At 55.8% G+C, this 26,709-nt stretch overlaps 1 protein-coding gene across 1 annotated transcript in view; it reads right to left on the bottom strand.

Annotated features, from left to right (window-relative positions):
- Positions 1 to 26,709, bottom strand: part of FA2H (fatty acid 2-hydroxylase) — a 55,492-nt gene that overhangs the window by 10,361 nt on the left and 18,422 nt on the right. Inside the window, 3 exon segments of the mRNA XM_003126868.6 lie at positions 4,730 to 4,836; positions 5,488 to 5,630; positions 14,955 to 15,047. Of these exon segments, the coding sequence (XP_003126916.3) occupies positions 4,730 to 4,836; positions 5,488 to 5,630; positions 14,955 to 15,047 (343 nt within the window).

Genomic DNA, 26,709 nt, shown 5'->3' with positions numbered 1-26,709 from the left:
GGCGACAGGTATTTTGCTGTTGTTGTTGTCTTTTTAGGGCATATGGAGGTTCCCAGGCTAGGGTCGAATCAGAGCTACAGCTGCCAGCCTACACCCCAGCCACAGCAACATGGGATCTGAGCCACATCTGCCACCTACACCACAGCTCACGCAACGCCAGATCCTTAACCCACTGAGCGAGCCCAGGGATCGAACCTGCATCCTCATGGATACTCGTCAGATTCGTTACCCACTGAGTCATGAAGGGAACTCTGAGGTTCTTTTTGGTCCAGTGAAGGGTCCTGATGTCCACACATTAGCAAGGGCTCGACTTATCCCTCTGTCCTGTCTGACCAGTCACCAAGCTCTGTCTGCTCCTTGTCCTTAATAGCTCTTGGCAAAGTAAAGAAAGAAGAGTCAGACACAAAAGACCACATTTTGTGGGGTTCCTTTTATATGGAGTGTCCAGGCTAGGCAAGTATATAGAGACAGCAAGCAGACGAGTGGCTGCCAGAGGCTGGAGGCGGGGAGAATGGGGAGCAGCTGCTCAGAGGGTACAGCGGTTCCTTTCAGGGTGACGAAAATGTCTGGGGACGAGACAGACACGGTGGTTGCACAGCACTGTGCATATACTAAAGGCCACTGAATCGTTCACTTAAAAATGCTGGAATGGATGTTGCGTGCATCTCACGTCCATGAAATCTCTCGGGTCAGTTCACTGCTCTGAATCCCATCCCCACCTTATCACCCTCCCAGCGCCCGCATCGGCTTCCTACTCCAACTGCCTCACTTGCGGTTACAAGCCTCCAACGTGCCTCATCCTCTTCAGGTAAAGTCCAGCCCCCACCCTGGTACGGAAGGGCCACTAAGACCCAGCCCTGCCAGCCACATCCCTGTGTCATCTCCCCATCACCCTGTACTGGGGCCAAACCCAACCGCGTGTGGCTCCTCAGGGGCCCCACGGTGCCCAGCCCCACTCCCATGTCCCGCTCCCTTCACTGGCATTGCCTTCCCGCCTTCCTTACCCCGCTCATCTCCTCCTGTGAGACGCCTCTGCGGATGCCCTCTGCCCCACCTGGGCTGGGTTCTGGGCCCTCCGCCTCCTCCTTTATCATGCTGAACTTTGGCTGCTGTCTCACTCATTCATCCCCACCAGGTTCTGAGCATTTCACGGACCTTGGGTTTGCTATCTCCTGAGCTCAACACAGCAGGTGCTCTGATACTCGTGGGGAGATAAATGGGCAAACGCAAGCCTCTCTGGAGGGCTAGATGCGGATGAGGTTGGACCTGCGCTGTTTCAAGGGCAGAATGGAGGCAGCTTCGGGTTAAGTTTGAAGAAGCCCTTCTGAAGGGCTGTGCCCAGGTAGCTGCTGAGGGAGAAAGCCCGGAAGGTGCGGAGGCGAGGCCACCTTTCAGCTCTCGGGACCCGATTCCAGGCCCAGGACCATCCTGACAAATGGCTCCAATGAGTCTCTAAGCTACGGAAGGATTCTTCATGCCTCACCTGGAAACTAACATGCATTGCAGCTAAGATTCAATCCCCAAAGGGTCCGTCTCTCTCAAACAGGTGCTAAGCTGGTCTGACATCTCTCATCAGTGGAGCCTGCTGTGGCCACATCTGGCACAAGACCTGTCCCAACAACACTGCCTACGAGTGGCCACCCAGCCTTGGCTCGAGGGAAGGCTTGATACCCCTGAGGTCTTTCAGGACACTGTGGTGAAGGAGCGTGGGCTTTGGGTCTGCAGACCTGGGTTCAGGTCCTGGCTCTGAACCATCTACGTGTTGTCTCAACAGTAAAATATAGTCTCGACGGGCTGTTGTTTGGATGGTGGAATATGTAACCTGATTATATACGTGTATATTTAATATACAAGAAGCATGTGTATAGGGTGGGGGGATGTGCCTGGGCTGTGGGATGGAAATCCTGTGAAATCAGATTGTAATGATCATCATACAACTACAGATGTGATAAATTCATTTGAGTAATAAAAAATTTAAAAAAAAGAAGCATGTGTATATTAACACTTACCATAATAACATAACCCTACTCACATCCAATCAGGGCTGCCTTCTCTTGATACTCCTTGCAGAGCTCTGGTGGGTCCCCGGCTGGGGAAGAAGGGATTTCCTAGCCCCCTGCCCCGTCTCACCCCACTGCAAAGAGGGCAGGACCCTTTTCTCGTCATGTGGCTCTCTCGTTGGCAGGGAAAGGACTAGACATATGAAGCGTTCCCTGACCACGGACTTTGAGCTTGCCCTTTGCTGGGGCTGCCATCACACAATCCTGCTGGAGGTGAATCCTTGCCTGGGATGACACCCGGCACCCCCGCTAACGTACCCCTAGGAACTGCCCCAGGGACCAGCCTGAATGTGCAGAGCCCCTCTGCTTTCCAAAGCATTTTCACACACGCACCCGGGAATGTCAGCCTTGAACGGGTGTCTCTGTTCAGCGTCCACTGCTCCTTGGCACCCTGTCTCCTGCATTGACTCCAGAGCACCGTTTATCCAGCAGCTGTGATGGGATCCTGGAGACTCAGCAGGATCCCATCGCAGCTGGGCTCTATTCCCTCTGCCTGTGACCAGCCGGATGAGCTGGGGTGAGGGAGGCATGCACAGCTCTCATGCTACCATTGCTGGCATCAAGGTCACAGGCCCACTAACCCCCTACACTAGGCCTTTATTAGGCAGCATATTTCAGCTCTCTGCAGAGGCCTGGGGTTCTGACCGAGCCATCAAACCACCCTCCCTGCCACGCAGAAGACTCCCCTCCTATAGGTCAAGTCTTCGCCCGCCCCCTCACCCCAGCATCACCCCTGACAGCCCATCAGGCCGGAGCTGGTACCGAGTGGCATCTCTGGAGGAATCCTGCAGAGGGACCTGGGCCAAAGCTCTGGCATCCCCTTCCCCCTCCAGCCCCAGCCCTGGCGGCCCTGCCACTGTTGGTGATTGTTAGGGGAGCTCCCGGCAGACAGTGGGTGATTCAGTGAGCAGACCGTCTGAGCAACAAGCCCTGTGCTGTGCCTGAGCTATTCAGCGTGGGCAGAAAAGGGTAACCTTGGCTCGCGGGGCACACACATTAACCCTTGGGGACCGGGAGCAGCCTGGGCTCTGGGGGACTTCCTGTACTTCAGCCACACCCCATCCTGGACCAGGTGGGAAAACTGGGGCTCCATGTTTTCAATGTGGCCATGACCCCTCTCCTGTAAGCCATTCAGCCCTCAACTTCTCCTGGGGGAGGCAGGTGGGAGAGGACTTTAAGTGCGGGGGAAGGGGTCCCCACCCGGCACAGACGGGTTCAGAGGTTCACAGGTGGGAAAGCGGCGTGTGATCGGGAGAGGGGAGCCCTCCTAAGCGAGTCTCAGCACCCCTCTCCCACCGGTCCCCTCACTTGGCCTCCATCTAAGCCACTTGCCATGGACGGATGGACTACCTGGGCAGGTGACATGCACCTGGAGGCCCAAGGCAGGTGATGAACCTGGGAGGCAGGCTGGCAGAAGAGGCCACACCCAAACTCAAGGCTGTCCTGAGAGACTCAGTCTCACAGGCTCGTTGGAAGTCACCCCATGTCAGCCCCTCTCTCTGTCTCCTGCCCCCTTGGGGAACACCTGGCATCCACATTCTGGCCAAGTGGCCCTGAATGGCTCATCTGACTTCCCTGAGGCTCCATTTCCTCATCTCTAAAAAGGTATAATGACAGCACCTTTCTTTATTTTTTGGTCTTTTTGCCTTTTCTTGAGCCGCTCCCGCGGCATATGGAGGTTCCCAGGCTAGGGGTCTAATCGGAGCTGTAGCCACTGCGACCTACACCACAGCTCACGGCAACACCAGATCCTTAACCCACTGAGCAAGGCCAGGGATCAAACCCCAAACCTCATGGTTCCTAGTCGGATTCGTTAACCACTGCGCCATGACGGGAACTCCCGTCGGCACCTTTCTAGAGGGGCTGCCGGGAGGGTGAAATGAGGTGGCCCTAGAAAGCACAGGCATGTGAGAGGTGCTCAGTAGAGGCTAGTGGGGGGCCTTCCTCGGAGCTAGGGTTTCTGCCAATGGGCCTTTGCCTGGGGAAAACTGTAGGACACGCTAGGATCTTTCTATCCCAGGTTCCAATCTGTGCACTGCTCCTGGACCAATCTGAGTTCAGCTCTCAGCTGTGCCACTTGGTGAAATGACTTCAATTAGTTTCCTGGCAAACAATTCCAGCTCATGCATTTTTCTAGGGGGAAACCCCACCTGACCAAAGGGTTTCATTTAGTGTCTGCTAATGGCTGGCTGTTTTTGGTTCGCTTGTTGTTTAATTCATTTTTATGGAGGAGGGGAAGGTCTGACATTTCTTTTGGGAAGAATATTTCTACAGATAAGCCTTGATTAAAGATGTTTATGGCAGTTCCCACCGTGGCTCAGGGAAAACAAATCCGACTAGGATCCATGAGGCTGCATGTTCGATCCCTGGCCTCGGTCAGTGGGTTAGGGATCCGGCGTTGCCGTGAGCTGGGGTGTAGGTTGCAGACACGGCTCGGATCTGGCGTGGCTGTGGCTGTGGTGCAGGCCAGTGGCTACAGCTCCGATTGGACCCCTAGCCTGGGAACCTCCATGTGCTGCGGGTGCAGCCCTAAAAAGACATTTTTAAAAAAAATGATGTTTATGATGTGGAGTAGGGTTCTATGTTCTCGGAAACGCAGGACCAGGGAGAGCACCAAGGTCTCCTGCCTCCAGGAGCCACAGAGCAATTCAGGAAGGACCCGGCATTACCTGTGGTGAAGGATGTGAAGAGTCGGACATTGCCCTGGGCGAGGGTTTGGTAGTAGGACCAACTGAGGTACAGCATCAGGGGAATCCAGATGATGGGCACGCTGTACCTGCAGGGAGGCCATCAGGGTGAGAGAGATACATGCACACGAACTTGACAGCTTCCCCAGAGACACACTTCTCAACTAAAGGGGTGGGGGGGTGCGGATGAGATGATACCAAAGCATATGCAGAAGCATATGGAGACCTGAAGCCAAAGGGGTGCTGCTGTGGGGGTGTGGAGCAGAGAAGGAGAAAACATCAGAGGCTAGAGGTCCATCTGCCTCAGTCTCTGAGATAAGTTATTGGCAGGAAAAAAAAAAATCTCTGGCTGCTGACAATGCAGCTGAATAGGTGCTGGCCTCTTGTGGCAGAGGAGTTAATTGCAGGCAAATTAATCATCCCGCCCCCCCACCTGCAGACCCCCACCCGCGGACCTCCACCCCTGCTGAAGGCACTGCAGGCTAGAAATCCCTCACAGGAGTCTGGAATAGAACAGAAGTGACACTCAAAGTGGTTTCTGGGTACATGTTGGGTTGTCACTCAGTGGCTAAAACCATGCATAGGAATGGATCAGGCTTATGGCATGTTTCACTACCGCCAAGAACTTACAGTACAGCTCTGGGCTCCAGGGAGGGATGCAAGTACCCCTTCCCTTTTGTATCTGGCTGGCACCATTAGGACAGAGGGATGGCCTACCATGGCCCGAGAGAAGGGCTCACCAGACAGTCTTGCTGAGGGCCTCGATGAGGTCAGACTGGAAGAGGCGGATGGGCCTGGTCACCGGCTGGTGGACCCATTCATCATACTTCTCTCCCAAGTGGCCAACCTGCCACAAGAGGGGCTTCCGCCAGTCTACCAGGTCCTGCAAGAAAAAAGTCAAGTGGACATTTGAGATTCACACCTGTGCCATTCCTTCTCCCATCTCCTGGTTACAGCATCCCAATCCCCAGCCCCCACCTTGGTTCATGTGGTCTGAACCCTCCTGCTACTACCCACCCTCCTGCTTCAGCGAGTGGGAACTAACTAAGCCATTCGTCTCAACCTGCGGGCCACAGAGACAGAATCCAGGAAAGGCCCATGACCTAAGCTGGTGCAATGAGCTATCAGAAACCCTCTCCTCTTACTGGGATGACTAGGTGGCAGGGCAGGACCCTGGAGTTGCTAGTGGAGCCTGCCTGGGGACTAAGTCAACCCAGAGGATGGCCATGCCAAGAACTGGAGACACTGAGTCCTGGTGATGACATCTGAACACCCAGATTTGGCCACATCTGAAGCTTGAAGTCTTAACAAGGATTCTTTACTAGAGCCAATACATTCTGTACTAGGAATCAAGCAGGCCCTTTTTCCTTCCACCGCTTTCTTCTTAGTTGTGGCCTGTGCAGTTCATTTGTTCATCTGTTCAAACAATCATTCATTTAGCACTTTGCTTAGAACTATCGATTTTTATTTATGTTTCTATGCTAGGTGCTGGGAAAAATAACAACAATGTAACAGACCTTCTTTGCTTTGCCTAGCTTAGTGCTGAAGCAGAGTTCAGACTCTAGAGTCAGGCAGCATTACTTACTGTGTGACCCTGGAGAAATGACTTGACCTCTCTGAGCTTCAGTTTCCCTAGCTATGAAATGGGAGTAATAATAATGGTACCTTCATAAAGTAGGCAGCAAAGTGAGACAAACCAAGCAACATGATTTAATGGTGATATAAGCAGGCTGAAGTTTGGAGGCAAGAATGATGGGTATAAATGCCTGCGTCCAAGGTAGCAGAGGAGGGCTTTGCAGAAGACCTGGGGTTTGGATGGGAGCTCATCTGATATGGAAGACTTGGCAGGGGGAGGGGGAAAGAGGTGGGGTGGGAGTATGGGCATGGACGCCGAGTTGAGAATGACCATGGCCCATGGGATACCTTGACAATGATCTGCGGGGCAGGAGAAAGAAATCTGCTGGGGGCTTTAGCTCTAGTATCATGCTCAAGAGTTGGCACTTCATTGTCCAAGCCAGTTTTCTCCCAGGTGGGGATATATGTGTACCCAGGGGTACTCGCAGGCTGATCCCCAGAGGTGGGGAGGAAACATCAAAGACTCTACTTTTGACATATTTCTCATCTATAACCGTATCTGCATGTTTCCTAACGCACATAATACAAGAGTACATTAGCACATGCAAATAACCAGGAGATAAGGTGGACACAGGACGGAGACGGTGCTCAACACGTTTTATTTATAGCTTTAAAAAGTTTGGAGGCTGCCGCTCTAGGTGATGTGAATCCCTTGAAGATTTCTGATGGGTCATGTATTAAAGATTAATCTAGACCCAAATTGGTAAAGAACAATGACCTTGGAGTCAGGGGACAACCTTCAAAGCCTGGCTCTGCCATTAGCCATGGGATCCCAGGGAAATGTCTTTACCTCTCAGAGCCTCTTGGCTCTCTCATCTGTAAAGCCAGGTGTGCCTAGACCCGCCACCCACGACAGGAGAAAGGGCACGATGCGCCCAGTGTCTGGCACCCAGTGGGTGTCGATGAGCCTCCACTGCAAGGACAAGGGAGGAGGCGTCAGGAAAGGAAGAGAGAGAGGAGTGAGAGAAGTATGTGGAGGGAGAGCCCTGAAGCCTGGGAGGAAGAATCGATTGGGATTCAGAAACCCACCTTCCTGCAGCCCCTGGTGGGACCTCATCCTTGCCAGGCCTCCAAGCCAAAGCTGGCCAAAGTATGTCCCTGCCATGACAGCCCAGGAGCCAGGGAGCTCAGGGCAGACAGGGTAGGTCGCGGAGCCATCTCTGTGTGCCTGCGACCAGGGAGAAAGGCCCAAGGATATTTGTGGTTCCTGCCATGTGAACTTGGCAGGGCCCAGGTGCTGACTGGCTGTCTGCCTGCTTCTCAGGCTGGAAAATGACCCAGGTCAGCCTGCAGCCTCCCCATCCAGGACTGGGTAAACCAGGCAATCATCCCAAGCTCACCGGTTGTCACACTCCTCCTGGCCCTGGTCCCCAAGTCTCCTTGACCTTATCCCTTGGGTCTAGTAGCAAACGGATTATTGGATGCGTGCTAATTCATTCCTCCCATTCCTCTGCCTCAGGTCTACACACACACTCACACACACACACACCACACACGCGTGCGCACGTGTGCACGCACAGCCAGGAAAGAGAACTGGAGAAACCAGCTAGTGGCCTGTGTTTACTTCTTATCTTGCGACAGCCTGAGCCTGAGGCTTTTGTTCTAATTGCAACAATTCTGAAGGCTGAGAGTCACAGAGCATTTGCAATGTGCTAAGCATGGCTCTGAAGGTTGACATGAATTAAATCCTTTGATCTTCGCCAAGTTCCCAGCTAGCCAGGTACTTCTGTTGTCATTTGCAGATGAGGAAGCTGGGGAACTTGCCCGAGGCTGCCCAGTTAGGACTTTTGGATGAAGTGGCCCCTTTATCATTGGGAAACAGTCCCTGGAAACACTCCTTGTCCTGGAGGCCACTTGGTCTGATTTCAGTACAGGCTTCATCATGCTTGTTATTTGCATGCTCTGTCTCTCCCTATCTTTTTACTTCCGCCCTGGCTGCGGCTTTACGCTTCGAGTGTGTTTCTTACAGACGGCGGCGTATAGTTGAGTCTTGCTTTTCTGTGTAGTCAGACACTCCTTGCCTGGCCCCCACCCCCGTCCCCCTCTTTTGGGTTTTATTGCTTTTTTTTCAGGCTTTTTGGTGTATGCTATAAGAGAATGTTCTAGTTTCATTCTTTTACATGTAGCTTCCAGTTTTCCCAGCACTGCTTATTGAAAAGACTGTCTTGTCTTTCTTTTCTTTTCTTTCCTTCCTTCCTTCTTTTTTTTTTTTGGTCTTTCCAGGGCTGTACCCTCGGGGCATATGGAGGTTCCCAGGCTAGGGGGCTAATTGGAGCTACAGGTGGTGGCCTACACACACCACAGCCACAGCAACGCCAGATCCTTAACCCACTGAGTGAAACCAGGGATAGAACCCACATCCTCACGGATACGAGTCTGGTCCTTAACCTGCTGAGCCACCATGGGAACTTCCCCACTTGATCTTTGGACATGACTGGTTTCTCCCTGGGTAGACCAGTGGGCACTGGCCACCTTACACAGGAAGACCTGCTGTCTAGAGTTGGTCCCAGGGTCCTCTGATCTGCTTGCCAGCCTGGGAGGGTCTTGAACCCAGGCTCTGAGTCTAGCCCACGATGCATTTCTGTGAGGTTGTCCCTCCTTGGTTCCCAGGAAGGGCCCTTTGCCCCTGGGCTAGAGGACCCTGGAGGGATCCCGGGAAAGCTCCCTCCCAGCTCCGCAAACATCCCCCTAAGGGACACCGACACGCCCGCCCCTGAGGTCGTGCTCTTGCAGGGGGAGTGAGTGAGCTTCCACAGTAAGTGTAGAGGACCAGGCTGGCTGGCTTCCTCCCCACCTGGAGAATGAGTTCCCTGACCGAGGCTCAGGGGGGTCAAGCGACCCTTGAGATGAGCTCTGTTGGCCCTGTCGTGGGCGCCTCCCTTTGCGCCTCCCCCCAGCTCGCAGCACCTTCCACACAACCTCCCAGGAGCTGGGCCATTCGCCGCAGGCTCCGCCCTGATTTAGAGGGTGCAGGACGCACAGGGCTCTCTCCTCAGTTCTCTTCCCGTCCTGCTTGCTGATGGGAATGTCTCAGGCGGGTGCCAATACATTCGTTTCCAACATGGTACCCGGGTGGGAAGGGAGAATGGCAAGAGATGACAGCTCGGGAGCTGGTGAGGTGGGAGGGGGCTTGGGGTCAACCTCACTTCCTCCTCCACCTGGCCGGGACCTCTTCGCCCCTTAACTCCTCCTGCGTATCGGGCTCCCTTCCTCTGGAGCTGGGGCCGGGTCTTTCCCCTGCCTCCTAAGGCCTGGGGGCCACAGAGGAGGCATCAGCAAAGGTCTGCTGGCCTCTGAAAGAGGCTGCTGGGGAAAGGAGAGGGGGTCAGGTCCCTGATCACGCCTCCAGTTCCCAGGCATCCGGGAGCTTCCACGGCTATCCTGGCAATAGCAAATCCTCCTTTACCAGTAGTGGAACGTGATGCTCAGAGAGGGCAAGTGATTCACGCAGGGTCACCAGCTAAAGCCAGACTACGTGAATGCCGAGAGGATATGCTGAGACTGCTCTGGAGTGGGCTTGGTGGGGGCTGTGGTGGTGGCGTGGAGGTTACCTGAACCTGAAGACTCAGAGCAACAGGTCAGGTCCCAGGAAGCACTTGCAAGTTGGGGTGAGTTTGGTTCAAGCACCTTGTGTCCCGTTCCCCTCCCCCACATAGCCCTGCCCCTGTGCATCAGAGGGAGGAGAGAGGGCGTCTCCGGGCTATGCCAGGAATGCAGCTGCAGCAGGGCCGGCAGGGGGAAAGGGCAGCCTGCTGCCAAAGCGGGGTGGGAGGGCGCTGCCAGGGTGGAGGAGGGGGCCTCCTCTCTCTCTCTCCACCCATCCCCCAGGGGTCCCCCTCCTGGGCAGCATGGGGGTGTGTGCGGGGGTAGGTGGCACAGGACACCTTCCAGGGGCAGCCCTGGCTCTAGAGTGGGAGTCCGCTTGTCCCCAGACTGGGCGAGGGGTGACTGTGGTGGTGGGGGCTGCTCTGTGGCAGCAGCTCCTCCCACCACCCCAGCTACAGCCAAGCAATTGTTTAAAGATATGTGCACCCCAACCCCGGCGCTCACAGCTCCAGGGCGGGTGGCTTTCTGGGCCGGGGCGGTGGGGGATGGGCTTCCAACCAGAGGGCCCAGCCGGGAGCGGGGAGGAAGAGAACTCCAGCCACTCTTTCTGCACCCCTGTCACAGGCCCCTGTGCTTGGACTGCAGGTCCATTACGCTTGAGAAGCTGGCAGTTTGAGAGATGGGGCCCTAATGAGCTCATTTGACAGATGAGAAGACTGAGGTGTATGTGCTGTCCCCGAGCTGCCCAGGCCCGGAGCCCGCTGTCTGAACCAGCTGGCTCAGGACCCCCTTGGCAGGGAACTCTCTAGCACAGAAGCTGTGAGGGACCCAGCCTGGGGGCGAGCTGTGGGAGCTCTTGGTGGCCATGAGCCCATCCCGTGCAGTCTAACAGGGAGCTCCCAGCTGGACAAGCTCAAGTCCACAGGGGCGGTTCTGGACCACCTGCCCTATGACCCTCCCGGCAGCCAGAGGCAGTGGCCGGGCTCCCCCCCGCCACGAGGCAGGGAGACGAGAGTGGCCATCTGTCCTGCGGGAGCAGGGGATGGAGGGAGAGGGGAAGGGCGGCCTGCCAAGCAGAAAGCCCGCACCCCTGCAGTCCTTCCTGGGTGCCCCACATGAGGCGAGGCGGGTGGTCTTTCACTCGCAGCCCACCTTCTGTCTCCCAGACCCTCTGGTCTGACAGCCCCACACAACACCCAGCGGGAACAATTCCTCCATCTGGTTGATGGAGAGACAGACCAGAACTGTCTGTGGTCACCGGGCAGCACGTCCTGCCCCCCCAACCTGCCTTGTCCACTGTTCCCACAGGGACAAAGAGGGCAGTGCCCAGCCCACCTGCCCAGTTTCCCCCAGGGGGATATTCTTTGATCACTACTGAGTTCTTCAGAAGCGGGGCTAGGAGCTTGGGGTGGGGGGGTGGCAACAAGAGAGAGGGGGCTTTGGGCCACCGAGGACAGTCCTGGGAGGCCCGTGTGGATCCCTCCAGTAGCCACCCGACTCAGGGCCCTACTCCAGGGCAGGTCAAGGGGAGAAGGGAGGCCCGAGGTGACTGGGGGGCAAGGAAGCCAGCACCCACGGCATCGAGATTGGTCCTTCCCAGTGGTGGGCTGCCCAAGGGGCACTGGTTCTGATCCAGGTTCTACTTGCCTGAATTCTCATGGACTTATCTAAGGGTCTGGAAAAAGTAAAACCCACGTGGATAGCATCAACACCTGTGCCAGGCCCTGGGGACCCTCGGAGCAGCCAGCCCCCCATGCCAAGGGGCGTGTGTGTGTGTGTGTGTGTGTGTGTGCGCACGCGCGCACGCGGGCAAGGGGCCAGGGAGGTTGGGGACCTGCATTCTACTTTGTGACACACCTGGCTGGATGACTCTACCTGTCTCTTAAAGGAAGTGAGTGGCCCACACCCCCTGGCTGCCTCCAGGAGCCTGAGGGGAGCAGGTTCTGCTGGAGTCTGGCTTAGCCTGGGGCAGGATGGGGAGAGCTTTGCAGCCGCCTCCCTGAGCACCTGCTCAGCCTCCTCCCTGCCTTCGGCCACCTTATTTCCCAGCCACAGGCCTCAAGGTCTCATTCTTGGCCAGCTGTCAGGGTGGAGGGTTCCAGGACACACAGAGGGGGCAGGGCAGGGGGCTCAGCTGTGGCGCCTAAGCTAACGGTGGGGGTGTGGGGGGGTGACTCTGACCTTGGGCTGGAGGCAGAAGCTCTTCCTTGGTAGTTTAATCAGGATCATTATAACCCTTATCTCCGTGTGTTGTTGGAAGGATTAATCAGATAATAGATAATATCATTGCAGGGCTTACTTAGCCTGCAGTGTCTGGCACAGGCAAGAGTGCAATAAAAATGGAGTCAATTCAGTGCTAACTCTGCTGGAAGCGGGCTGGGTCTGGGCAGGGGCTCCTGCAAACCCCTCAAATCACACTAGTTCAATCTGATTCCCGGGAGGCTGACCCCCCGAGAGGGAAACCCTGCCAGGGAAACAACGAAGCAGCAAAAGAGGCAGTGGGACAAAGGGGACAGGTGTGCCCTGAAGCCAGGAGCCGTGTGCACTCTGGCCCATCTCTCCCGGGGCAGGCTCCACATGGGCTGGGTTCCAGGAGACAGGGAGACACGTGCAGGGCGCAGCATGAGCTGAGGAGCTGCAACCTAGTGTCTTGTTCCCCAAGGAAGCCTGGGTCCCTATCCAGCTGGGTGATCGAAGGAAATGATTTAGAAATCATCGCAATAACATCCCACGCAGAGCCCAAGAGAGTCAGATGACCCTGCATGTTTATGCGGGGCAGGGCCCCCCGGCTTGCTTCCAGCCTTACTGCTTGCTGTCTTTTCAGAATCTTCCGCCTCTGTCCCAGCACCCCCAGCACCCCCAGCCCAGTTCCCCCACTCTCTGCAGCCTGGCTGGCTCTGTCTCCCAGCTTCTAGGGCTGGGAACCTGGGCCGTGGGGAGCCAAGACTCCCTGAGCAGTACCTGGAGGGCCTTCCCGCAAATGCAAACATGGATGGTTCACTTTGGCGAGACCACTCAGGCCTGGGGACCCCAGGCTGAGACCAAGTGGCTGCCCCCCGGGCCTCTCTCCGCAGCTGGTCAAGGGGCAGGCCCGGGCCTGGGTCAGAAACAGATGGGGCCTTTCCCCGCCACTCTTCTGCCGCAGGAGAGCCGGGATCCACCACAGCGGGTGAATGAAAAAGGAAAATGAGAAGCAAGGAAGGCACTGCCCCCACTCCCGGGAAGCAGCTCCACGTGCTGGGTCTTCTTAGGGTCGGGGGAGGCACGAAGCTTACCCCCGTCGCCCCGCTGGGCGTCTTCACACCCGCTCTCGGGCCAGCCCTTGCCCCCAAGCCCAGGGACCTGGATGTGCTAGCGAGGAGTGGGGGGCTGCCCTGGGGCAGGGAGAGAGGAGGCCTCTCTTCCCTTCGGGTCGGGGCCCGGGGAGGCTGAACAGGCCTGGGGTCCTTGATCCCCCGCCTCGTGCAGTAACAGGGCTGGGGTCAGCCTTGAACCTGTAGTCCAGAGAGACCAAGAGGACCCATCCCCAGATCTACCCGTCCTCAGCCAGGCTCAGGTGGCAGCCCTCTCTCTTCCAGGACAAATCTTTCCTGCCATCTCACCCCCACCCCAGTCAGTTCTTTGAGTATTTTCTTTCCAACATTCACCCCCTAAGCCAACCCACCAATGCTGACCCCAAGGACCCCTCCTTTTGGCACCATCCACTGGCTGCCAAGCCTGGAGCTCACTCTCTGGTGCTGCCCTCACCCCCACACCGTCCTCTCCCACCACAGCTCCACCTCTTTAAGTCGGGTCCTGACTCCACCAGCTTCCAAGGTCCTGGTCCCACTTGCGCTGGCTTCCCCCGCCACCTCCATCCTGCCCACGGGCAGAACAAACCCAAGTCGTCAAAGCTTCCAGAGAAGCAGGTCATTTGTACTGAGACCCTTGACCTCTGCCTTTGGCCCAGGCGATGAGCAATCATGGCCCAGTCTGACGTCAAGGGCAAGAGACCAGATCCAGTGAGCCTTCCAGGGACATGATGTGTGCCCTGGGCAAGTCCTGCCCCCCAGTGACCTTCAATTCCCTTTGATCACAGGCCCCCTGAAGGAGACGGGGCACAACTTGTCCTGGCCTCTCGAGTAAAGGACCCAGAGGCGATTTTGCCCTGGGCTGATGGGTTCCCCCAGAGGCAGTGGCCAGTCCCATGTGACAGATGCCATCTCTGAGGTCCTGGGGTCAGGGCCTTGGGAGGCCCCATAGTATAGTACATGTGTGGGGGGAGGTCTGTCCTCCCTACCAGGCTGTGAGCTCCCTGGGGGCAGAAGCCTGTCCTGCTGGTCTCTCGTGGCCAGTGTCCTACACAGGTAGGGACATTTGTGGATACACATACTTTGTGTATTCTGGGAGGAAATGGCCACACGACACTGGGTCCCATGACCCAGGCTGAAGGGAAATGACACCCAAGTCTGGCTCCCTCCAGAGCTTCCAGGCAGTGCTGCCCCTCCCCCACTCAGCTCCAGGTCCACCTGTGCCCACCCGGCTCCCCAAGGACTCAGTAAATGGGGGTCTGCCTAGTCATAGCAACACGCTGGGCTCGGAGCCCCAAGAGACGTTTGTCACTGGGCTCTGCAGACATGTGGCGCAGATGGCTCCTGCCCTGTCCTGACCAGCCTCAGCGGGCTCCACGCCAGTGACTCCTGGGAGCAGGTGCCGGCGCCTGGGGCAGCTCTGCCTTGTGCACTGGGCATGTCTGGGCCTCCTGACCCTGTCATTGTGCCCTTTGCAGCTTCAGGGGTCCCTGTGGGGGGCCTCCCCCTGGGGTCCTTGGAGCCTAGCTCTGCACAGATCTTGTGCATCATCTTCCTAGAGTTGCCGCAGCCTTGGTCTGGGCTTGCTGCCCCAGGGGGTGCTTGTACGCTGTGGGCACCAGCTTCTGGTCCTCCTCTTCCCTGGAGGGGAAGAGCCGCAGCCTGTGGCTCCCTGTACCCTCTCCTTGGCCCCAGGAGCCCCGGACCGTCATCCCGCCCCTTCCTGTGCCCCCTACCTTGTCCCAGTCCACCGCTTTGAACTTTGGCTCCATCGCAGGGTCTGCCTTCTGAGTGCTCACAGAGGCCACAGGCTCATTCTCCACGGAACCCTGTGGAGAAAAGACACAAGGTGATGACCTACAGTGGGTGCTGGAAGAGGGCCCCAGGCCGTTCCTCGACGAGGCAGCCAGGGGAGTTAGGAGCCCCATGGTGGGGCAGGGTGGGCGGAGATTAAAGGCACTGAGCATATTTGAGAACAGGTGGGCACGAATGGATGTGGGCAGTCTTTTCTCCTCCCTTAAAAAAATAATAGTGGTTGGAATTCCCGTTGTGGCACAGTAGAAACGAATCCGACTAGGAACCATGAGGTTGCAGGTTCGATCCCCGGCCCCGCTCAGTGGGTTAAGGATCCGGAGTTGCCGTGAGCCGTGGTGTAAGTCACAGACACGACTCAGATCCCGAGTTGCTGTGGCTCTGGTGTAGGAAGGTGACTACAGCTCTGATTAGACCCCTAGCCTGGGAACCTCCATATGCTGTGGGTACGGCCCTAAAAGGACGAAAAACCCCGAAAGCAAACAAACAAAAAATAATAGTGGAGTTACCACTATGGTCTAACAGGATTGCCAGCGTCTTGGGAGTGCTGGGATGTGGGTTCGATTCCTGGCCCAACTTAGGTCACAGCTGCGGCTCAGACCTGGTCCCTGGCCCAGGAACTCCATATGCCGCAAAGTGGCCAAAAAAAGAAAAAAAAAATTTATATCCAGGAGCTCCCCGATGGCCTAGCAGTTAAGGATCAGGTATTGTCGCTGTTGTGGCTCAGGTCACTGCAGGTTCATGGTGCAGGTTCAAGCTCTGACCTGGGAACATCCACATGCTGTGGGTGTGGCCAAAAATAATAGCCATAAAAATAAGAGGTAGAAAGATCTGGGGAAGAAAAGAAGTTGGCAGGAGGCTATAGGGAAATGAGAGCAGTTAGGGGGAAGACTCCGGGCCAGGACAGTCCAGCCAGCCTCTCTTCCGGCCTCTGGCAGGTATCGGGCAAAGACTCACAGGGTGGCACCCTGGGCCACACCTGATGACTACACCACCTGCGCCCTCCCTGGTAATTCTACAGAGCTTGGGCCGCAGGCCGGGACATCTGGGTCCACGTGGCCACAAGAGACAAAGAGGCAGCAGAGTGTGAAGGAGTCATCCCTCCAGGAACTCCCAGGGGTGGGGCCGGGCCGCAGGCGGGGCAAGACTGGCAACTAGAGTCCAAATGGGCTCAAGGTCAAATGGAAAGAGCAAGGAGGCAACGGCAGAAAGAAATGGCACGTCCTGGGCAAATCACACGGCCCTGACGTCACGGGGGCGGGGGGGGGGCGGTGAGGCGGCACGTAGGTAAATGCATGCTTCCCTCCAGGAAGGGTGGGGCGAGCCCTCACCAATGGGGGCCTGTCCTCCGAGTCCCTGTGGAGTCCCTGTGACTAAAGGAAGTGGGCTTCGGGTGGCCGTAGAGGAGGAGCTCTAGGAAGCTGGGTTTTGGCAAGAACTGGAGCAGACAGTTTGAGGAGCCAGTTGGGGTTTTTGCAGCCATGTTTTTTTTGTTTGTTTTTTTTTTTTTTGTCGTTCTGTCTTTTTAGGGCTGCACCTGCGGCACATAGAGGTTCCCAGGCTAGGGGTCTAATCGGTGCTGTAGCCACCGGCCTACACCACAGCCACAGCAACGCCAGATCTGAACCATGTCTTTGATCTACACCACAGCTCACAGCAACGCCGGATCCTTAACCCACTGAGCGAGGCCAGGGATCAAACCTCATGGTTCCTAGTCAGATTCGCTCCCGCTGCGCCACGACAGGAACTCCTGTGGTTATGATTCTTACATTTTTGCTTCCAAATGAATCACAAGAACCTGAAGGTGACAGTGACACTGGCATTTTCTGGGAAAACTCATATGGAACCAAGTAAAAGTGGGCTCTTGTGGTCCTGTCTTGCTCTGGGCATCTCAGCATTTTCAATGTCACCATGATAGTATCTGAATTTTTTTCTTTTTAGGGATGCACCTACGACATACGAAGTTCCCAGGCTAGGGGTCAAATCAGAGCTGCAGCTGCCAGCCGACGCCACAGCAATGCAGGATCCGAGCCACATCTTCGACCTACACTGCAGCTCGCGGCAACACCGAATCCTTAACCTTCTGAGTGAAGCCAGGGATCAAACCCACATCCTCATGGATACTAGTTGGGTCCTTAACCCGCTGAGCTACAATGGGAACCCCTCTGACGACCTCTTGAGGATAAAGTTTTATAGAATTTCATACAATGAAACTCCCTAAGTATCCAATATAAATGCCATAATAATCTTATTTCTCCCAATTCTGTCTAGCCTCAAAATACCCGAGTGCCTCCAGTCATGAAGTTATTGACTCTCCCTCCTCCTGGACAGTTCTTTTCTCCTGGTCACTCCAAGTCCCTTCTGGTCTAATCCCACGCTGTACCTCCAACCCCATTCACTCACTACAACTCCATCCCTCTCTCTCCCCAAAACAAAAGGCTTGTCTTGATGTCTGTCCACCCCAAGCTGGGAAGCGGTTATCACTTAATTATCATTTGATGTTTTCGTCTGCATCACACTTGTCAGACACGCTGAGTGGCAGGCACAGATCTGTTTGGGGCACATGCACCTAAACAAGCACTGGTAGCAGAGGCACGGGTCCTCGCTCCTCTGCCATGGGCACAGAAGGCTCATCCGTCCAGCTGGCACTTTCGTCAGTCAAGGCTGACCTGTCATCTACAAGGTCCAGTTTCTGGGAAGGTCTCTCTTCTGCACAGCTGGCTGCTTCAGGGTCCAGGGACCACGGCTGGCCCTTCCGCTCTAGGACTGTACAGGCTCCTTCTTTTTCACCCGGCTGCTTATGTGTCCACGAGGACAGGCAATACCCCTGCACCTGCCACCTGCTTTCTCCAAGACCTCTAAGGACATAATAGGGTTTCTAAGCATAATGGTTGGCCCCTCCTCCTCTTCCAAGGTGGGTGTGATGGGCCAGGACAGAACCCAGCAGGGCTCAGGCCTCCCTGGTGTGGGATGTCATATTTCAGCTCATGGGAACGGAGCTCCCATCAGTGCTGTGACCGTCTTAGGTGGCTCATTCACTGAGCTAATGGCCACCAGAAGCTTTTTTCATGGGCTGCTGCTGCTGCCGGTATGGTGTGGAGAGCTGGTGTGGTCCAGCCAGGAGGTGATTTGGATCTGCAGGCCTGTTCACTGTGATAAAGACGGGGACCCAGGGCTGAACGCGAGGGCAGAAGGCAGCGGAAACCAGAGAACCCTGAGATGTGGGATCGTCCAGGGGGGTGTGCAGGGATCGAAGCCCCGGAGGGAGCGCTGTGGCCCCTCCCTTCTCCCTCGGTTCTTCCCTCCTTCAAGGTCTCATCCACACTCACTGCTGTCCCCGCTCCCCCACGGACACGAACACCCACAACATGCCAAACAGGTGCCAGCTCAGAAGACGTTGTGACATCTCTTTCTCTGACACTCGCCCTGCTTCCACTGCGCGCATGTCGTAGTCTGACCCAAAAACCCACAGTCACCTGTGACACCACATTCTTTCTTTTTTCTTTTTTTCTATTTAGGGCCACACCTGCAGCATATGGAAGTTCCCTGGCTAGGAGTCAAACCAGAGCTGCAGCTGCAGCCACAGCAATATAGGATCTGAGCTGCATCTGCAACCTATGCCACAGCTTGTGGCAGTGCTGGGTCCTTAACCCACCGAACAAGGCCAGGGATCCAACTCCCATCCTCACAGACACTGTGTCTAGTTCTTAACCTGCTGAGCCGCAACAGGAACTCTAAGGGCCTTAGATGACAGAACACCCAGTATTGCGCCCAGGAGTTGGCACTTCATCCTCCAGGCCAACGGGAAGCCCTGTCACCACATTCTTCAAGCCAACATGCCATCACTCTCTGCAGAGTGACTTACCCTTGACATCTGTGTATTTAACGTCCTTCCCTGTATTTCCAAACGCTTCTCCTAGTATGCCTTTGAATTAACCCTAATTTTTCTCTCTAGCCACGAGCGATCACTTGCCATTTTCTCTTTTTTCTTTTTTTTTTTTTTTTTGTCTTTTTGGCTATTTCTTTGGGCCGCTCCAGCAGCATATGGAGGTTCCCAGGCTAGGGGTTGAATCGGAGCTGTAGCCACCGGCCTACGCCAGAGCCACAGCAACGCGGGATCCGAGCCGCGTCTGCAACCTACACCACAGCTCACGGCAACGCCGGATCGTTAACCCACTGAGCAAGGGCAGGGACCGAACCCGCAACATCATGGTTCCTAGTCGGATTTGTTAACCACTGCGCCACGACGGGAACTCCCACTTGCCATTTTCTAAACATGACTTGCATTTTTCTTCACAAACGCCATCCTCTCTCGCATGATGACGATGGTTAATATTCATGAATGCTTACTATGTGCGCAGTCCTTTCATCGTCCTGACAACTGTATGAAGGAGGCAGGGCTGTTATTCCTGAGGCATGAAGCAGCGTCGCAGTTAATAAAGGGGTGGAGCCAGCCACCATGCACTTCCTCCCTCACCATTCCAGCCAAAAACCAACTCTTCATCTTCCAACTTTAAACAAAAATCACACTCTCCCTGTGTCGCATCGCCTCAGTCGGTATTCATAATTTCCTGCCTCTTGCTGTTTTTTCAGATGTGGGCCATGACTTTGTTTGTCCGATCGTCTTAGAGATTCCAACAGGATGGGAAATGACTGCTTCCTCTCTTCAGGGCACCTAGGATGGGCTCTTGAAAACAGAAGATGCCCCATTCATATTTCTGGAGTGGGTCATGTTTCACTACTGGTCTCTGCCACACAGCCAGGACCCCCTACGACTCCAGACCCCCCGAGATGTGGCAGCAACCTCTGGGGGTCCTGGCGGTGCTGCTCGGGATGGAGGCCCCAAACTCTGCAGGACTCACGCTCCTTGGAAAGGTCAAACGAACGGGGCAAGCACATCTGCTTGGAAGAGAGAGGTGGCCCAGGACACTGAACACACCACCTGAGAGTGCCGCCCTGGGCTGGGTGGGGACAGTGCCCAGATACAAGGGTCAGAATTCCAATAGTCTGGGCCATAAATTCTCAGCGCCCTTTGGCCGAGTCCACCGGAGCAGCATAAGCAGAACTAAAAGTACATTAGACTGATAGGAAATCACCAGCATCTTGCTTTGCCAAATAAAATATTTCTAAAAAATTACCATCAGACACATTTCATAAATGGAAGAACATTTCAATACCACACACACATAAGAAGCACATGCTTGTAGAATAAAAGGCAGTTCTTCCCAAGGAAAGGCATGTGGCAACTTACCACTGGCACTTTTTTAGAGGTTCCCTTTAGAAATATTTATTAATGCAGACAAACAACATGAAATTTTTGTTTTGTGAGCATGAATTGTACATCACTGTTTTCCGGGTTGACAGTGGTCCGTGTGGGGCTCTAAGCTCTGTGTTAACACGAAGTGGGTGAAACGTCCTCTTTGTTTCAGTTCTAAAGTTTTCTTAACAAATTACTAAAAATCAAGTTTCACTGAGAAAACGGTGAACTGCTAAAGTTTGTTTGTTTTTTGCTTTAGCTGTAAATATTCCAGGTGACAGGAGCAAAGTGGAGGATCCCCCTGGCTCGCTGCTCTCCTCTCTCCTGCGGGCCAAGCGGAAGGGGAGTGGCTCCTGCCCAGTGCCCAGCTCACCAGCTTGCATCTCCCACCCCAGGCTCCCCGTCCCAAGTGCATTCCCTTGAATCCTGCACCTGCGCCTGTCTGAGGGCTGCAAGGAACTGCAGGTGGGGGGGTGTGGGTGGCCCGCAGAGCCATGGAAGATGGGAAAAGAGAGGAGGAAGGAGGAGTGGGAGCAGGCTGTTTCCTGTCCTCCTGTCTCCTGCCACCCAGTTTTGCCTCCGCAACGTGAGGATCCTGGAGCCACCAGGCAGTGATGTGGTGTGTGACAGGCTTTCAGCTAATAGATTCCAGAATGACAACATAAGCGAGGTGCTTTCTGTGGTCCTATGGGGACCACACCCCTCCCTGGCAGAACCCCAGCTTGATTAATCACAAGATGGTACACACCTCCAACCTGGGAGGAGGTTTCAGAGAACTGAGCAAGCAGCATACGGGCGCGCTGCCAGCAGCAGAAATGCCCTCAGGTACGAGGAAGTGCCCTGCGGTGCGTCTTTCACTGACTCCTTTGCTACAGTCAGGCTGTGGGTTTTCAAAAGGTCTTCCCTTCCCACTCGGGACTGCAGCCACCTGGACCGGAGCGGAGGACTGCTGGGAGCCACCGCTGCACCGCACTCGCTGATCTGGGCCAGGGTTTCCAGACTTCCCTGCCACGGTGTTTGTTTTATGGTTGAGCCGGGCTCGCCCCTGAATTCCACAGTCAAACACCGTTCATGAATCAGAAGTGGGTAAAGGTCATGCCTAGGGACTAGGGTTCAACTCAGACTTTAAAAAATACATTTCTTGGAAATTTCCACGATGCATTATTTAAAAGACTCTCCTGATCCTGGAAGCAAGCCACAGGGCGCTTTAAAACACAAAAAGCATCAAAAGGGAAGACTATGTCTGCTCTCTGCCAGAATCTGGAAATTGTTCTGGGTCCTGCCTTCAGACTGCATAAGCGCCTGTGTCTGGGGAAGGGAAGTGAGTAATTCTGCAGTCAGACTCACCAAGGCTTCCACAAGAGTGACCAGCCCAAGTGTTGATGGGTGTGGCTGGACGCGGGGTGTCCCACCCCCCTATGCCAGAGGACAGCTCTCTTAGAGGGTCTCCCTGAGGGACACAGGACTGTTCTGGGGCAGCAAGGATGGAGCTGAAGACCCACCCCTCCTCCTGAGCCGCCCCCCCCCCCGGGAAGGCAGGCGGGGGTCCTGGCTCGAAGCATGTTCCTGGCCAGGTCCAAGGCTGTTTGGGAGGAGCTGTGGGGAGTCCAGGGAAACAGTTCTCAGGGGCTGAAACCACCCTGCTCTCCTCATGCAGTTCCCTGGGACTGTCCCCCCGGCCAGAAGGTAAGCTGTGTGAGCGCAGAGGCCCTGCTGCCTTGCTCACGGCTCTGTCCCCAGCAGCCGGCACAGGGCCGGCGCACGAATCCATGCTGAGTGCTACATTATGAGCAGCTGGTGGCCTGTCTAGGCTCTGGGGGCCCCGGCCTGGGGAGGCCCCCGAAGTGTGGGCGGCTCAGGAAGGAAGAGCGTGACCCACTGCCTCCCAAGGCCTCTGTCTGGGCCCTGCCGAGCAGACCGGCTAGGCAGGCACTGCCCACCCGGAGCTGGAACCACTGGACATGCTGGGCAACATGGGGAGAGGGCAAGGAGGGCACTTTGAGCTACTTAGATCCTCCCGGCCACAGTCCCAGGGAAGAAGCCAGCGCTGTCCCCTCCCAACACAATGCCAGTGCCCAGCTGCTCATGAAGCACGACGTCCTGTCCTGCCGGTCAGCCCAAACCACTGCTCTTCTCTCCTGGAGATGGTCCTGCGGTCACTGCTGCCGCTTCCCTTGCGCTCCCTCCCCTGGCCACCTCTCACACTGAGTTCAGCATCCTTGGGCCCGAACCCACGGTGGACCCAGGAGCTGGTCTCTGCCAGCTTCCGGAGGTTCCAACACGCCTGTCTCTCGGGGAGGCAGCCCTCAAGGGGGTGAACCCAGGGCCAGCACCTCTTTTAGACCCTGCGGATTCAGCTCTGATGAAGACACCAAGTTCCAGACCAGCCTCCCTTAGCAACCTCTCTCTGGCAAGGACACCCCAAGTTCCTGCTCCATCCTCAGAGGTTTGGCAGATGCGGAGTGTGGTTATAATACACACTCATTTTCTTTGCGGACGAAACATGTAGGGATATTCTTCACTTCGACAAGGAAAGATGCTCACTCTCCTTTTTCTTAAAACAAGAGGCACAAAGAAACAAAACACAAGCAAAACCATGAGGAACCCTTTTGCTATAGATGGTGGTACAGAGACAAAAAAAGAAATGCAACAGGGCCGTCAGCGAGGGTCCCTGTCACGTGGGGGACGCTGCAGTGGACGGAGCGGCCGGCGGTAAAACAGAGGGTTCGCATCCCGTTGAAAGGGGACAGTCCTGACTCAGGTCAGGTCAGGATGGTGCCCAGTGCTGTCAGATCTCCTGATTTCTAAGAAAAGCGGGAAAACCAGATCTCTTTGTGAAATCTCCAGATTCGAAGCCTACAAGCAATGTGCGCCTAACCAACCTCTCGGAGGCCAAACACGGCCCTCGGTCTGCCAGTCAGAAACACCCAGGTGAGTGGAGCCCTCCTGCCCCAGGACAGCCGTGGAGAAGGACCAGCCCAGACAGGCCACCTCCTGTTCAGCTTTCGCCTCGGGGATTCCACACGGAGCCCAGGTGCACCGACGGGGGTCAGGCCTGGGGGGTCAGCTGTGCCGAGGCCCCAAGTGGGTGGCTGACATGCTGGCACTGGGGTGAGGGGACCAGAGCCCCAGCGAGGCTCTAGGAAGGGCAACCCAGGCCTCCTCCTCCCTCCAGTCTGGCCAGGAGGAGCCGGGGGTTCAGGAAGCAGAAGCGGGTGGTGCTGCTGATTTTCGTTGGTGCTCTTCCCCTGCGGGGTCCGGAAAGGAGACAAATCGGTGAGGGGAGACCCAGCCGTGCACCCAGATGTTCCCTCCGGGGTCTCCCCCCGCGCAGAGGCCCACTGAGGGGTGACTGTCTCCTGCCCACAGCCACCCACCTCAAACCCTGATGCTGAGGTGCTACCCCCGGAACATCAGAAGGTGACCTTCTCTGGAAACAGGGTCATCACAGATGCAGGTAAGATGAAGGCATCAGAGGGGGCCCCAATCCAACGTGACAGGTGTCCCTATAAAATGGTGAAATTTGGAAACACACACAGCGGAGAATGAAGGCAGAGACCAGCCCCAAACTGCCACAGATGCCCGACAAAGCACCAGGAGCCCGGGAGAGGCCCGGAACAGGAACCGAGCCCCACTCCCGAGGCTCAGCGTCCGGCCTCACAGAACTGTGACACATACACTTCTGTTGTCTCAGCCACCCATCCAGGGGACTTTGTCATGGCAGCTCTAGCCAATAAATCCAAGCCCTGAACCGGTTCCTCCCGGGTTCGAATCAGGGCCATAGGAGGAAAGGAATTTAACCAGGAAAGAGCATAAATGATGGAGGCAGCCAGGCAGATGTGGACACGAGCTCAGAAGAGGCGGCAGAAACCAGGGTCGCGGTCAGCACAGCTGCCACCGCCCACCCACCAGGCCCCTCGTGGTGCCCACATGTGGCTCTGGGAGGGGCGGGCATTCAAGTACCTCCCTCCCAGCCCACTGGTCCCTGTCCAGCAGCCAGCGTGGCCTTGCTCCCCTTCTCCAGAACTCGAGAAGCCACGCCCCAGTCTTGCCCACATGTGCAAGTGCTGGGGCGGGGGGGGGGGCAGCTGAACTGGCGGGTCCGGTGGACCGCAGCCCCCTCTTGAGTGTAAATCCCCACCCCCAACCCAGCCATGAGGCTCCAGGGACAGCTGCCCCCTCCACAGTGAGCTGACAAGTGGCCATCATTTCATGGGTATCAACACAACGCTCCCTGGGGGCATGCTCCCCAGACCGGGGAGATGGAGGCACAGAGGGACCGAGGCACCAGCAGATTCCAGGACTCTCCAACAGCTGCTGGGCCAGCCAGCCAGGCACCCACTTCCCGTGCTGACCCCGCCCAGGTGCTTCATGCGTCCCCCTCTGTTCCTTCTGGGGGACGCACCATGAGCCCCCAGCCCCTCCAGCGCCCCAGACCCTGCTGTCCCCAGAGAGGGTTCGCTTGGAGGGTGCCCGAGGGGGAGAGAAAAGAGAAGAACAACAAAAAGACTGCCCTCTGCACGGCAAACAAACAAGCCGACCACAGAGGCAGTGAAAGGAGGTAGTGTGCTGCGGGCGGGGGCCGCGGGAGGCGGGGGAGCCGCATAAAGGCACGTTGTTCGGGAAAGCCGGGGCTGGGCACCGAGGGACGGACAGATGGCCTTTTATCCCGCAGCCTGGGTTTGGCCTGAAAACCCTTTTTCTGAAATGAGATGGTGGCACAGGCCCCGTGTCCAGCTGCCCCCACCCCACGGAGGCCCAGAGTGAGGGGGTCCAGGTGTCCCAGCACGCCGGGGCCACACGTGGCCCAGGGCAGGTAGGAAGGGCGGCCTGGGGAGGAAGAAGATCTCAACTGCGGGAAGAGTCCCCCGGGGGGAGAAGCCTGTGTTAACAAGTCACCTAGGAGCTGGGTGTTTTCAGGAGCCAGAAACTCTGGGCTGAAATGAAGGCCGTAGGACCTGCTTGTCTGCATCTCTAACAAGCTGCCTGTCTGATGAGGTCCACAGCAGAAGCTGGACCCAGCCAGGCCCTGTGGCCAAGCCTATCCTTGAAACATTTGAAATAAACCCTCTACATGCAAAGTAACAAAAAAAAAAAAAAAAAAAAAAAAAAAACCCTAACAGAAACAAAACCCATACCTGGCAGGTGACAAGCCACAGAACTACCCAAGCACACGCTCTTCCTGTCCTCCCGGTCATTGCAAGGCCATTAGCTCTGCTGGCCACTCTCCCTGTACTCGTGGCAGGAAGATGGAAGGAGAAGAGAAAAGAATGGGAACAGAATGCTTGTCCCTGAGTCCCCCTGCCTCCCGCTAGGGAGACGTGGAGATTGAGGACAAGACAGCCCAGCCTCCTGGGTCCCCGACATCTGTTTGCCTTGGACCTGGCAATTTTCCTATTCATGAAATGAACCCCCCTTGGATGATACGGACAGCAACCTTGTCATCAGAAGCAGAAGCCAGCACAGGTGGGCTTTCTAAGACATCAGAAAAGGGGGTGAGAACACTAATTTACCAGGCAAAACTCACCCTCGTGTCCCCCAAGTTTTCAGGCTATTAACTTGATTCGGTACCACATCCTGCCACTGCACCTGCATCCTGCAGATCCTCTACTCTAGGCTCTAACGTCGGAGGAGGGTACCATTTCTAGGAAGTCATCAAAAGTCAAGTGGATGCATTTTTTGTCTTGTCTTGTTTTGTTTTCGGGGATTTGGAAAACCTGAGGGGAAAATTCCAGTTGGGAGCCTGGGCTTGGCGAGGGTGGGGAGTGGTGGTGACCTGGGCTTGGTCAGGGTGGACCGGGAAGCTCCGAGGCTCACCTGCTCAGTCCTGCCTTAGGAGACCCTGCCTCATCTGCACTGGTAGGATGGGCAGGACCAGGGCTTCAACTCTAATGAGCAGCGCCCGCACCTGCAGGAAATGAGCTTCTCAAGCTCATCTTGCAGATTGGATTGGACATTTTTAGACTGTGGTCTCTCAAATCTTAGACCTCAAGGCCCCTCAGGGAAGGCTGAGAGAATGTGCTCTCCACAAGGACCATGAACTTGTTCTTTGTTTAGAAAATGCAAATGATGATATTGCCCCAAACAGTAAGTCACTGAACTGTTCTGCAAACAAAATAAAAACAAATGAAAATACCTGCCTTATACCTACCACGTTTTTTTACTGCTTCAATAAAAATTTCCCCTCTCCCTGGCCAGATCTGGAATCTTCTCCCATGCAGAGTGGAGATGTTCAGAGGGGCCGACCAGCTTATCTCTAGAACCTAAGTCTGTGGAACTCGAAACCTGACTTCTTTCCCCCCCCTCATTTAACCTGACAACTCCCAAGTGCACCTGCACCTGTCTTAGACCAGCTACATCTACAGGGTGAACTCGAAAACTGCTATCTCTTCATGACTTTACAGCCATGAGTTACTCCATGT

This window comes from Sus scrofa, chromosome 6 (genome assembly GCF_000003025.6).
Source record: "Sus scrofa isolate TJ Tabasco breed Duroc chromosome 6, Sscrofa11.1, whole genome shotgun sequence".
NCBI lineage: Eukaryota > Metazoa > Chordata > Mammalia > Artiodactyla > Suidae > Sus > Sus scrofa.
This window is presented reverse-complemented; position numbering and strand designations above follow the sequence as displayed.